This window comes from Manihot esculenta, chromosome 11, assembly GCF_001659605.2.
Source record: "Manihot esculenta cultivar AM560-2 chromosome 11, M.esculenta_v8, whole genome shotgun sequence".
Classification (NCBI taxonomy): domain Eukaryota; kingdom Viridiplantae; phylum Streptophyta; class Magnoliopsida; order Malpighiales; family Euphorbiaceae; genus Manihot; species Manihot esculenta.
In genome coordinates, this window is record NC_035171.2 from 8,404,344 (window position 1) to 8,419,205 (window position 14,862).

Sequence of the window (14,862 nt, forward strand, 5' to 3'; positions counted from 1 at the left end):
TCATGGGTTGTTTATTTTCTTATTCTTTTTCATGTTTTCTTCCCTTCCTTTTGTCATCATTTTCTTCTTGGCTTTTGTGGTTGTTCTACTAATTAAAATTACAAAATTTCTATTCCACTGTGATCTAGTGTGTCTATGCTTCTGGTCTTTGCTCTTTAGTTTGCCTATTATGGCTTGATTTATCTTTAATTTGTGAAATTTCTGAAAATTTTCTTACGAAACTTTTGTTATATTTGTGTAGTTACACAATTCATTACCATTGTTATTCCTTTTAAAATGCAATGCTGTCTTTTTTCTTTTTTGTCATGTATTTTTTGCCTAGATTTTTTGTTGGTCGTAAGTTGCAGCTAAATGTGTGCAAGGAGATATTTCAAATACATTTGCTTCTTTTGGTATGGTGTATTGGATGCATGACTTACCTATAACAAAATTTTATATGCTCAATGTCCTTGCTTTTGTTTCTTTCAGGATGCTTCTTCTCTAATATGATTATCAGAAAAAGACGAGAAGCATCTTAAATTGAATCATGTCTCCAGAATTATATATGGAGTTATGGACGACATATTGTAAGTTTATTTCTATTAAGATTTATGCAGCTGTATATGTTACATACAGAGGAGTTTGAAACATATATTTCATTTTGTACCTTGTATAGGTATTTTATCATCCTTATTATTTGCAGTTTAAGCTGACTTCTTATCTTAAGCAATGGGATATAGTAATGTAAAATTTTTCAGGCGATTGAGCTTCACATATTAATGCTTTGCATTTCATATATTGGAGGGTTGTTTTTGCATACGTAAAGGTGCAGCCAAGTTTATATGTTCCCCAAATAAAGACAGTTAGAAGATGCTTTTATGTACATATTTATCAAGTGATATGGCCTTTGCAACTTTTAAATCTGCTTCAGTTAGATATGTTAAACGCATGCAGCTGCTAGCTTTAGAAATTTGTATATTTGTAGTGCACATAGAAGCTCAATGGTCAATGGAATGGGTGCAAGTATGATGTGATAAACCCTTTACGATTTCTGCTTTCTTGCATAATTCAATGCTAACTTTGTAATGAATTTATTTATGTATTTATTTATTTTTGGTATGTAATTTATTAATAAATTCTGAGAAATGTTTATCTTGATAAACCCCCTTTTTGGGTTTAATTTTTAGTGCTCTATTGCTGTAAGAGGATCGCTTACACTCATCAATGGCTTTGAGTTGATTGGATGCCTTCACTTCACTTCACAGGTATGCAATTAACTTGCTTCCTTTGTGCATACTTAGCTAATAATACGTGATCTCTCTCACACTTCCTTACATTCTATTTTCACCTGAGCTGATTGACATTTGATAAATAAACAACGAAATACTGATTGCCTTAAGGACGTTTTCTTTTCAACAACGAAAAAGGAAGAGTTCTATCTACCCAATTCTGGAACTGTCAAACTCAGGGCAGGATCAACCAAAGAATATATAATGAAGTGTGTGTATGCAGAGAAGATATACAATGATAAAGATATAGGGAAAAAATATAATCTTTAATAATCCTAATCCATTTCTAAGCATGAAAATTGTTTACCTGATTGAAATTTTCTAAGGTTTCCTTCACATTAGTTACTTCCTTATTTTGATAGGTGTAGCACTAGAAAATACCAATTCCTCAATTTCAAATTCTTACTACTTCTATGTCCTGGTCCACTATTTCACCAATACACTAACATCATACGTACTTATTATAATGTTTAATAAGCATAAGTTTTACTCCACAAATCCTTAGTGTTGCAATTGATTTAGAGTTCATTTCTTAGTGTTACAGAAGAAAGATAAAAGTTTCAATCCATCTCCCCTTCAATGCTTTGTTGATGCCATTAAAATTGTTGAACTGATTTGACTAATCACCAATGTACTGTGATGGCAGATTTTCTTTTTTCTGCAAAATTTAGCATTTAAATAATGTTACAGTTAGAAACAAAAGTATACAAAGTAGAAATTTTATATCAAATGGCTAGCAGAATATGGACATTTAATGAATGTCTACCTCAACTTTTCTGGCAAAGTGGTGAAATAATGGGAGAGAATGCGAAGAATCATATTGAAATGGTTATCGTTTAGGAATTCTCAGTAATCTCTCACATGTACAATGCCTTACTATGCCAATTCCATCCACATACAACAAAAGTTATGTTTACCAAATAGTAAGGAAAACTTCAAGAAAAATGATTCAAAGAAATTCCATACACTACAAGACGGACGGACGGCAATATATTGGTAATCGGATTACCAAATTCATTGCTGATTGTGAGAGAAAAATTGGGTTGATTTTACTAAATAGATTCACAATCCATTGGTTAAAATCTGCAATAAAATCTCAGATTTTGAAATGTTTCAGATTCACTAAAAAAATGCTTCACGCTCACTAGAAAATAGTATATTTTATATTCATATTTATTTTTAATCTTAATTCATATATTTATAGATATTCCATATATTATAGAATATTGAATAAAACCTCATGTAGATTGAGATGCTGATGGGCTAAATTTTCTTTTTCGGAATTGAGTGGGCCACTTAAATTGAGGTGGGTATCTTAGGATTGTTGGGCCATTGATAGTTACATTAGAATATGTAATATGAGATTCATGGGATAATTCTCCATTTGATTTTCCAAACTTTCTTTATTAAATCTCTCTCCTTTTCATTACTAATTCGAACCTTACGATGGGATCAGCTAAGAGTGGAAATTTGATTAGTCAAACCAATTTTTTAAAACAATTAATTTTTTTAAAGATTAATCAAATCCAATCAAATTGACTAATTTTTTAAAACAATTAATTTTTTTAAAGATTAATCAAATCCAATCAAAATTTGATGGCAAATTTAATATAAAAATCAACTTGAAATATTCAATTTAGTGACTTAATTTAACCCTATATATAATGTATAATTTAATTAATATTAATTTATAAGCTTATAATATAAATGAAAATATAGTTATATATTATTAAAAAACAATATATACTTTAGTATCATTGATAAAAATATAAATAATATTTAGTTTAGGTATATTAGTTAAAGAAATTAAATTACTTCCATTATTAACTAAATCATATATTATCAAAAGTAATTAAAATGAATTGATGCAAATCAAACTTTTTAATTGCAATTGAATAATGCATGATGAAAACACTTACTCAACCGAAGCATAAAAGTTCTCTTCTAGGACCAGAATTTTAAAAACATGATACTCAAACAAGGCTTAACTTAATTCTTCGTTGCAGAAGACCGAAAAATGAAAAAAGTTCCAAATCCACTGCCATGATTTTTATTGTATCTTTTTATTACTTCAATCATAAAAAATTATATTAATTTTTAGGCAAGCTTTCTTAGTTTTCCACAATTTGTTTTTCAAAAACCATTTAACATTTCTAAAATTGGTTAATTAAAAATATTTTTTAACAAAATATCATTTTTACAATTTCAAAATCTTAGTAAAATACCAATATAAAAATTTATTAATATATTTTAATTTTTAAATAAAAATTAAATAATAAAAAAAAAAGTTATTTTATTATAAAATATCTTTTATGGAAAATATTTTAGAAGATATTTTTTAAATATCTCTTTAAATAAATAAAACCTAAAACGCTAAAGAAGTATTATTAACAATATTATTGACTAACATATGAAATGATTTGAAATTATAATATTTTGAGAAATAAAGACATGGAGAGACGGCCGAAACGATGGAGAGGAAGAAATTAAAAGAAAAACAAATCATATAAACTAATGATTTGAAATTATAATATTTTGAGAAATAAAGACATGGAGAGACGGCAGGAAACGATGGAGAGAAAGAAATTAAAAGAAAAACAAATCATATAAACTGTTATATATGTCATTTTCATGGACTACAATTTTAAAAACATCCGTTAAAGAAAATGAGTTTATAAAGACTTAACAAAATTTCAAGTCTTACTGCTATGATTTTTTTTTTAGCGTTATTAACTTCTTATATTTTTTCTATGACCTTTCATCCTATTACAACGACCACTCGCCTACCATCAACCTAATATAGTTGAAAATTTGATAATTACCAATTTAATATTACCACTTGCCTACCATCAACTTAATATATTTGAAATTTTGATAATTATCAATTTAATATTACCACTTGTCTGCATTCCGAGGCTTAGCCTGGCGGAAAGTGCATCCTTGTAGCCTTGTGAGGTCAAAGGTTCGACTCCCCCACCCCCTATTTCAAAAAAAAAAAAAAAAAAATATTACCACTTGCCTACCATCAACTTAATATATTTGAAATTTTGATAATTACCAATTTAATATTACCACTTGCCTACCATCCGATTATACTAAATTTTTGAAATTTTGATAATATTAACAATTTAATTGGAAAATTTGATAGATTACAACGAACCACTTGCCTACCGTTGACATCAAAACAATACAATTACGGACACATTTTGTTCTATTGGCTCACAAAATGTCACTTTTTAAGCGTCTCTTGTACGTCTACAATTATTCATACATGAGAAAGATATCGTGCAACTTTTGTGTGATTGCATAATGACGATATAACTTTGTGCAATAAAATTGCATTAAATGGTGAATAGTATGTGTATTAATAATATTTTAGCTGCCCATTAAGTAGTAAAAACTGGAGGAATATTTTGCTGTGTTTTTTTTTTTTTTTTTTTTTTTTTTTTTTTTTAAATTATAGATGATGTGCTTATTTTTTGAGTTGGAGATTGGGGTTATAGGGTGTTGGGATTCAAACCTAAATTTCTTAGATTAATAATATGCCTTTAACAGCTGAATCAAATCAGACTAGGTATATATAATATGCTTATTAAACATTAATGATTTATTGAGTCTCGTAAAGGAAAAATTAAATATTCTAGTTAATAAGTTTAGATAGATGGAAAATTTGAGAAATTGTTTAAAATTATTTCAATGATAAATAATAATAATAACATATATTAAATAGTTTAAAGCACTTTGTAATAAAATAATAATATTAATTTTAATTTCTAGGCAACTTCAACTCATTTTAATTTTTGGTAACTTTTCATATATATATCTTAAATTATTTTTTTATTAAGTCCAATGGTTCACTTAAAAATAATAAAAACGGAATTAAATATGAAATTTCAAAATCAAGTGAGATGTTTTTAACTGAACAAATTAAGTATTTTAAACTATCTCAAACTAACGGATGTATCGAATTTTCAAACTTGCATGTGTACTTGTTTCAGACTTACTTTCTATAATATTTTAGATTCATTCATAAAGTAAATTATTATTTAGTTATTTTTTAAAACAGAAACGTTAAATTTTAATATGAAAATATTTTTAAATATATTTCATTAATATATTTGTTGTATTTTTTAAAAAAATAAATATTAATGCAAAACAATCCTAATTAAAATTGATAATTAGAAAATTTTTAATAAATATTGGATCACATTTGATATTTATTTATGAAATTAATAAATTATTGGGATGGTTATCTAAAAAAAAATTTTAATGATATATGGTCAATGCATTTGAATAGAATACAATTCTTGAAATTTTAATATTATTATTAATTTAATTGAAAATTAAAAATATAATAAACCATTGACCTATATAATTGACATCAAGTCAATATAATTATTATTTTTTTTCCTAGTGACTCACTAAAATATCTCCTTCTAAACGTCCTTAGTCGCCTATGATATATGTAAAATAAAATCATACTAACTTTTTAACACAATCAACTTTTTAACAAAGTGTTTGGTAAAATAAATAAACATTAGTCATATTATCGAATGAGTAAAAATTAATCACTGTATTTTAAATTTTACTAATTATGCTATGAATTATTATAAATTGATAAAGTTATATAAATATAATTTTATCATTTTATAAAAATTTAGAATCCAATGCCATTAAGAATAAATTATATCGTTTATAATTTATTTTTATAAATTATCAATATTATTGATTAATGTGTTTAATCAAATATTTTGAATTACTAAGAAATGATAAGCGGTACAAGTATATATTTGGAACAATTATATATTTAAAATTATTTCTATAATAATAATAATAATAATAATAATAATAATAATAATAATAATAATAATAATAATAATAATAATAATAATAATATTTTAAAGCACTTGAAATTAAAATAAACGAAAGTGGAGAAAATCATATATATATATATATATATATATATATATATATATATATATATATATATATAGCTGTATTTCAAATTTTGTTAATTATATTATAAATTATTATAAATTGATAAAGTTTTTTATTTTTTGAATTGAGAATTGATGGAATAGAACTTGAGATTAGATGTATTTACCATCAGTCTAAACCTGTGAATTCAAACTTGTGAACTCAAAGTTACATGAATATAATTTTATCATTTTATAAAAATTTAAAATTCAATCAGTAAATTTCAAATACAATTAGTAGATAAATTGAATTATTTATTATTTATTTTTATAAATTATCAATATTACAATTAATGTGTTTAATTGGTACTATTTTTGTAAATTTTGGTATTTAATAAATTATAATTTTATTTTTAATTTTTAATGAGTTAACATGAAATAATAAGGTGGCATAAGTATATATTTAGAATTATTTCAATAATAGCAATAATAAATAGTTCAAAACACTTGAAATTAAAATAAACGGAACCGGAGGAAATCTCATATATGTATATAAAGTAAATAAAATTCTCGAAAAAAAAATAAAATTAAAAAAAAGGTAAGTTGACGATGTACTTTTGTTGTTATTAAACAATATTAATATATTAATTATATAAAATTTATAAATATACAACAAATAAAACTAGTAAAAAAATTAAAATATATAGTAAATTTCATAAAATTGATTTAATATTTTAAAATAAAGAGTCATTATTATCTTTAATAATGAAAATAAAAATATAATAAATTATTGCATTTTAAAATACAAAATATTGGCAATAACACAATTTTAGAGTAATATTTTAGATTTATTTATAAAGTAAATTGTTGTTTAATTATTTTTAAATTTTTATAAATGGAAATATTAAATTTCAATGTGAAATATTCTTAAATATATTTATTGTATTTTTTTTAAAAGTAAAATATCAATGCAAAATAAATATTAATCCTAATTAAAGTATACAGATTATTATTTTATTAAAAAAATGAAATATAATAAAAAATATAAAATATAATTTAAATATTTTTTTACTAATGCACCATATATTTTATTTAATCAAGATTTGTATGATTGTATATGAAAGTCAAAATCTAAAAAATAGGAATTAATTAAATCAACTAAACAATAAGCAAAAAAAAAAAACAAAAAGTTACGATTAAGTATTGATTTTATCAAATTCCATCACCACAGCACTGATAACTCCCTTTGACATCCCGTTGTAGTCGACCAACATGGAAGTGAGCACAATAAGCAAAGAAGGCGATCAACACTAAACTCACGTAAAATAAAAAAAAGAACATAATAACAAAACAACTAACATATAATAAACTGGAAGAGGCCTTCTAAACAAAGTAAGAGCATTGATCATCCAAGTATTACTATAAAGGGAAGACGTTCCACTACAAGAAATTCAGTATTTACCAACGGACATTTCCGTTGGTAAATACTGATATTCCGTTGGTGAAACGGATCACCAACGGATCTGTGACGGACTAAGTCCGTTGGGAAAATCCTCGTTGGTAATTTTAATTACTAACGGAAATTTGTACCCGTTAGTGACAGTTACGGATCACCAACGGAAATTTCCGTTGGTGACAGTGACGGATCACCAACGGAAATTTCCGTTGGTGTCAGTGACGGATCACCAACGGAAATATCCGTTGGTGACAGTGACGGATCACCAACGGAACCGCAACCTGGATTCAGGTTTCTAGATGAAGGTGAGGTTCAGCCCCAACTGCAAGGTCATCATGTGCTTGGGTCTTCCTGAAGTTAGATTGCACCTTCATCCTCACCTTCCTATTTATTTACATCAGAAACCTGAATCCAAGTTTCCTGTCACCAACGGAAATTTCTGTTGGTGACAGTGACGGATCACCAACGGAAATTTCCGTTGGTGAAACTTATGACAAAATTTCAGACCCCTCTACATATACATCCCACCTATTCATATATATCCATTTGTACATCCTGTACATATACATCCCACCCATCCCACCCTGTACATTCATATGTATCCATCTGTACCCTGTACCCTGTACATTCATATACATCCATTGACAATAATAATATTATAAACAGACAAAACCAAATGACTCATTCAAATATATTTAAAACGTAAAGAATTTGTACTATAATTATAATTTTAAATAAATATTATCAACTGATCATAATAATATATACAAACTAAACTAAACTAGCTAGCTCATCATCTGTATCATCATCACTATCTGTATGATGATCACCACTACCGTATCTGAAGTTCCGTATTTGAAGTTCCGTATCCCCCACTCCCGTCGGTGCCTGTGGTGAAAATGGCTCCTGCTCTTGTCCTACATCTGTATTCGTGTCCTCTTGACTTGCTCTAGCTGGGAGTTGATCCGGTCCTTTGTGCTTATTACCCCTTCCACGTCCCCTCATCTGTGAACAAACAAAAATGGTCATTGACAAAATTAATATAAAGTTCATAAAATTTGTATTAAACATATACAAATGTATTCAAATACTCACTGAGGAAAAAAAAAAGAAATATACACCTTGGTGCTGATATAGTATATATACAAATTTAGTCTGATTCATATGAATTGAACTCATTATCACCTTGGTGCATTTCCAATTGTGCACCTGCTGGTGCACTTGGCAAGTGCACCAGCAGGTGCAATTTCAAAATGCACCTGCTGGTGCACTTGCGTAGTGCACCAGCAGGTGCATTTCCAATTGTGCACCTGCTGGTGCACTTGCGAAGTGCACCAGCAGGTGTGCACTTGAAATGTGCACCTGCTGGTGTACTTGAAACCAGCAGGTGCACACATTAAAGTGCACCAGCAGGTGCACACATTGGCAGTGCACCTGCTGGTGCACTTGTCCAAGTGCACTAGCAGGTGCACAAGTGCACCAGCATGTGCACTTTAAATGTGCACCTGCTGGTGCACTTGAAATGTGCACCTGCTGGTGCTCCTGGTACTGATAAATCTTTAATTTCATCCTACTCCTGCTAGCACAAATAAAAAATGGCAATTCGACTCAAATCATATATCAATTAGGAAAAAAATTTATCACTCTGTAAGGAAGACTAATATACATACTTCAGGCTCTCCTTGATTAGCTGCAAGCTTTTTTTCGTACTTTTTTCGAATATCTGATACAGTTTGACTATTACTGTCCCTGCCAATTTCTTCTATCTCATTCCCAATCTCTCTACTAGTATAGCGGCCTCCAAATTTTTCTGCTAATTCATCCTCAAATTCTAAAGTTCGTTGTAGTGCCTGGACACAAATTTTGAAACAAAAGTAGTATTAGCACTTAGCAGATGCAAAACTGGCATCCTGAAATCAAAGAATTCTTGAGACAGGAATATTGATCATACTGTGCATTGACATCTCATTAACATCACCAAAGAAAGGTAGAGGATAGGTACTCCAATTTTAATTGCTTGAAGCTAAGTCAGACAAGTAATAGCTAGCAAATACTCAGAAAAAAAAAATTTCCAGAACCCCAAGACAAGTGCTGGGAAAACTCCTTCAAGGGAATCCCCTAATAGTAATTTGCACTAAGCAGAACAGAATCCAATTTATTTAGGATGCAAGAAAAACAAATTATCAGACAGACAAGACGGCAAAGGTTAAAATGGTGCAAAGATTTTATTTTAATGTTATTTAATCTAATTCAAAGATCAGTACAATGGTGAAACAGATGAAGTTTCAACACATTAGACAGTAGATGTGCCAATATGTTCAAAATAGTTTAAGATATACAACTTATTGCAGGTTTCACTGCTAAAGTAGAAAGGAAAGAATAGAATGGTTAAAAATATTAAATAATAGAACTCATAATATAGGTTTTCCAGTGTCTTTACCAGCAACAAAGTTCGAAAATCTGGCTTCTCTTTGAGATTTTCGAGTATTCCCTCTAGTTGTTTCCTGAAAAGACAGACCATGTGAAACTTTTTACAGCAAGTACCACAACCACTTATAGAAATAATGCTATTCATGGTCCTTCCAAAATTAATCTCTCAGATTCTAACATGGTGATGTAAACCTTTTTAGCCTTATTTTTCCTTTTAATATCTCAACCAGAGAATGGATATAGTATTTTCAGTTTAATATTACAGTAATATGTACAAGTCTAGTGGATGTGTTTAATTGGTCAACGACCTGGATATGACAAGCCTAATATTACAAGTCTATTAGATGTGTTTAAGTTGGTACGCAACCTGGATTTAATGAACCTAAGGAGTAAAATCCAACATTATCCCAAACTATTATAAGCATGCTGCATCAAATAGAGTCTGAACAGATTTATATTTAACTTCCCTATGCAAGTTTAGATATGTCATTCAACTCCAAATTATCTTATTTCCATCTGGTCAAAACTAAAACACAGGAAGGGCTCAATAATCAAATGAATAGCATGGCACAGAACAAGTACCCACTTTAACTTCAGTAACTTGTCATAACCCAGTCTACAGGCATTTAACATGGTTCATATGTTCTGTTGCTTTTCATTTCTCTAGTTTTCTAAAATAAAATGTATAACCCGAGTCATACTGTTCAAGTTATTCAAGCATGCAAGTAGTTCCTAGATTTCAAAAGAAATATGCAACCTACCAGTTTGAAATAGATGGCGGCGAACCTGTGATGGCGGCGGACGTTGGATGCCTGCGGCAGTGAACGAGCGTTCCGTTGGACGCAAGTTCAGATTTCAGTGAGCACGAGGACAGTGATGCCGAGAAGAAGTTGATAGCGCAGGACGATGGATGGCGGCGACAGTGGATGGCGGCGAACCGTTGATGGCGCAGGAAGATGGATGCCGGCGACAGTGAACGACCGAGAAGTTGGAGGGAAGTTCAGATTTCAGACTGCTTTTGATTTTGATTTTACAAGCAAAGGATTTAGGGATTTCATTTAGGTTTTGTATTTGGCTCCAAAAATCCACTTACGGATTTCTAACCCGTTAATATTTCACTAACGGATCTCTAACGGATGGTTCCATCCGTCGGTAGAAAATACGATTAAAATTATCCGTTAGAGTAAACCGTCAGTATCACTAACGGACTTCAATCCGTTGGTGAATCCGTCAGTATCACTAACGGACTTCAATCCGTTGGTGAAGTCCGTTAGTGTTCCGTTGGATTCTTGTAGTGTTCAGAGCTCAACTGAACAATTTGTAGGAGCGAAAATCGCCAGACGTAACAGCGTGGTCTCGAGAGTTCAACGTTATTGAAACCAGACTCTCTTCGGAGTTATATTGAAACCCTCAAGAAAATTAAATTTATTGAGCAAATCCCTCACCAGAGAATATTAGAGAATATTAGAACATGCAAAATAGAAGCGGTTTACAACCGACAAAGAAATTAGAGGTAGAGGTTAAAAAAAAATTATAAATATAATAAAATCACAAAATGCAAAAAACACTAACCACAAAGTATTTCGGCAAACCGTAAGTGAAGTCGAAGACTATCGAACTCAAGTCTGATGACTAATGATAATTTGTACAATGTCAAAAAAAATAAATAAAAAATAAATAAAAAGAAATATGACAAAGTCTATATCATTTCAAATCCTAAATTTCAAAACGGGAGTAATTGTGGTCCCACATACCGCACCAAATTGCACTCTATTTTATTTCGTTCTCTTTTATTTTCGTTTTCAAAATCCATTTGGATACAGTTATGTTTGAAATTAGACCATTAGCTCAATTAAGCTTGAGATGGAAATAGATTAATAATTTTTAATTCAAATTTAAAATTGAAAATATCTATGATGACCCTTCTAAACACTTCCTCTCAATTTTTTATTAAAAATATTGAAATTGGCAATATAATTTAGAATTTGATATGCTTCCAACTATGAATTCTAAAAGATAAAAGTTATATTAAAAAAAAGAGTGATGGATGGGAGCATCGCATTTTCAAAACATAAATTTTTATTATGTGTGAAATAAAATTTAATGTATTTTAGAGTATATAATTGAAAAGTTAATAAAAAATTATATTTTTTAATAAATGTAAAAAGACGAATAAAAATTATAGGACAAAAGAACATTTTAAGGCTTATTTGATTTACTTTTTAAAATTTATTTGATTTTTTTTTTAAATTTGATAGTTTTATTAATTACACATCAAAAAGTTAAATGGCTTATTAATTTATTTATTGATCTAGACCTTACAGGTTACCTTTTTGTTAAAAAAAAAAAAAAAACAATATTTGTTGTTAGGGATGTGATGGGAGACTAATAGTTATGAATGAATATAAATAAGGGGAAGGAGTGGTGGATGGGAGCATCGCATTTCCAAATGGAGTTGGCTAACATAGCAAAGTGCTTATTGTTGGGTGTTGTGATTCTGTGGATTCAAATCCATGGAAACAAAGGTTGCTTTGAAGAAGAGAGATTGGCTCTCTTAGATTTCAAGGCATTTGTTGGATCAAATGGGTTCGACGCAGACCATCTTCTTCCTTCATGGATTGATGATCCAACCAGCAATTGTTGTCAATGGGAGCGTGTCATGTGCAACTCAACTACAGGTCACGTGACTGAACTCTCACTCAACAATACACGACAATATGATATAGATAGTAGATCATTTTATTATGATGAGAATATTTGGTATGTAAACTTGTCAATGTTCCAGCAATTGAAAGAGCTCAAAACTCTTAATTTATCCTATAATCATTTCGATTGTTCCATTGATGACCAAGGTAATATACTATACTCTTTTAATTCTATTTTTATTTTCAGCTTTCTATTTATTTTTAAATATAAAAATATTTAAATATAATTTCCATGATATGTTTAGATAAAATTTTCTACTATTAATAACATGATATGAAAATGTCTAGGAATTGATGGAAGATGTATGATATGAAAACTTTGATTAGTATGGTTTATATATATATTAATTTCCAAACATATGCAGGTTGTGAAAGATTATCAAAACTGAAGAAGGTTGAAGTTTTGGACCTTACTTGGAATAGATTCAATAATATCATCTTACCATCATTGGGTACTCTTACATCACTTAAGACTTTGATTCTTGGCTCCAATAGAATGGAATGTTCTTTTCCTATACAAGGTATGTTTGATCTTTAAAAATTCAATCTTAAAATCCAATTAAACTCACTCAACCATGCTCTCTGTTTTCAAATGATAGTTCTGCAAAATCAAATTGTCAAATATTTTTTAGGCAACTTAGAATTATGGATTTGAAATTCAATGAATTGGCTTCTTGCAAGTGATTAATTAATTAATTGTGACATGACATAACATAAAAATTGTATGGTATACAGGTTTTTCAAAAATTAGAGAAGTTAGACATTAATTTGAATAGTTTCAATAATAGCATTTTATCATCGTTGACTGTTCTTCCATCACTAACTCTTTGATTCTCAATAACAATTACATGGAAGGTGCATATGCAACTTTATTGTTTATTACTGATTGAATCACTACTATACTCTTGATCTTATTCTCAAATTTTTAAAATTATCCTTAAAATTTTATTTAATAAAATAAAATGTAACATACTTAAATAAATATTTCATTTGTCTCATACTTTGCTTTTTTATATATATTAAAAAAAATAAAAAAATTTTTATTAACTTTTCAATTATATTCATCTTAAAATATTAAATTTTATTAAATACTAAAACATATTTTGAGAGATTTTTTTAAACTAAAATAAAATTAAATAGAATTATAATAGTTAATTTATATGTTATTATAGTAAAAAAAAAGAAAATAAATAATAATTTTAAAACAATAAAAAAATATATAAATAAAAGTTATGAAGGGATGGAGTATATGTTATATTTATATTTAAAATATATATAGATATAATATGTCTAAATACAATAAATATAATTTTTTTACTATTATGTTCCCAATGTATTTCATTCTAATTTTTTTAGTTGTCTCAAAATTATTATTTATATTTTTTTAAACTGTAGTAATATATAAATTAATTATTATAATTTTATTTTATTTTATTTTCACTAAATTTCTCAAAATATTTTTTAATATTTAATAAAATTTAATATATTCAAAATGAATATAGTTGAAAAATTAATAAAAAAAATTATATTTTTTAATATATATAAAAAAATAAAATATAAAAAAATTATGGAACGGATGGATGGAGTATATTTTTTTCTCATATATAATTTATATATCTATTGAATATATGCCCGTCCAGAAATAAAATACATTTTAAATAAGGGTGTTAAAATAATTTTTTATTAAAATTTTCACTATTCATTGTAAAAATCTTCACCAAATTAATTAATACAGTAGTTAATTTGATCTTTTTAATTGTTTGTACAATTTGATAAATTTTTTAGTTTTATTTAATTTTTAAGAAAATAAGCAGTAATCTATTGTTTAAGAAAATAAGCATTTATAAACTGATTTCTTTTATACAAAATAAATGGTTTTCTCTGTTTTTATATATGATTTTACAGAATCATGTATTTCTCTTCATTATTTTTAAGATTTATTATATAAATTATGTATATACATAAATTCATATTTTGCGTTAAAATAATATAATTGAAATTAAATTTTAAGATAAATAAAATATAAATTATAATTTTATTAAAATATTTTTAATTGTCATAAATGTCTAGCTACCAAATAACTAAAA

At 27.7% G+C, this 14,862-nt stretch overlaps 1 protein-coding gene across 11 annotated transcripts in view; it reads left to right on the plus strand.

Annotated features, from left to right (window-relative positions):
• Positions 1-14,862, plus strand: part of LOC110607891 (receptor-like protein 15) — a 96,725-nt gene that overhangs the window by 47,299 nt on the left and 34,564 nt on the right. For 3 of the 11 annotated variants that reach the window (XM_043961934.1, XM_043961936.1, XM_043961935.1), the window contains exons 4-6: positions 1,167-1,244; positions 12,484-12,922; positions 13,141-13,296. In XM_043961934.1, the coding sequence (XP_043817869.1) occupies positions 1,167-1,244; positions 12,484-12,922; positions 13,141-13,296 (673 nt within the window). Of the gene's footprint in view, positions 1-468; positions 567-1,166; positions 1,668-12,483; positions 12,923-13,140; positions 13,297-14,862 lie in introns of those variants that run through there. The other 8 variants (XR_006352579.1, XR_006352580.1, XR_006352581.1 and 5 more) reach the window with 4 other exon arrangements.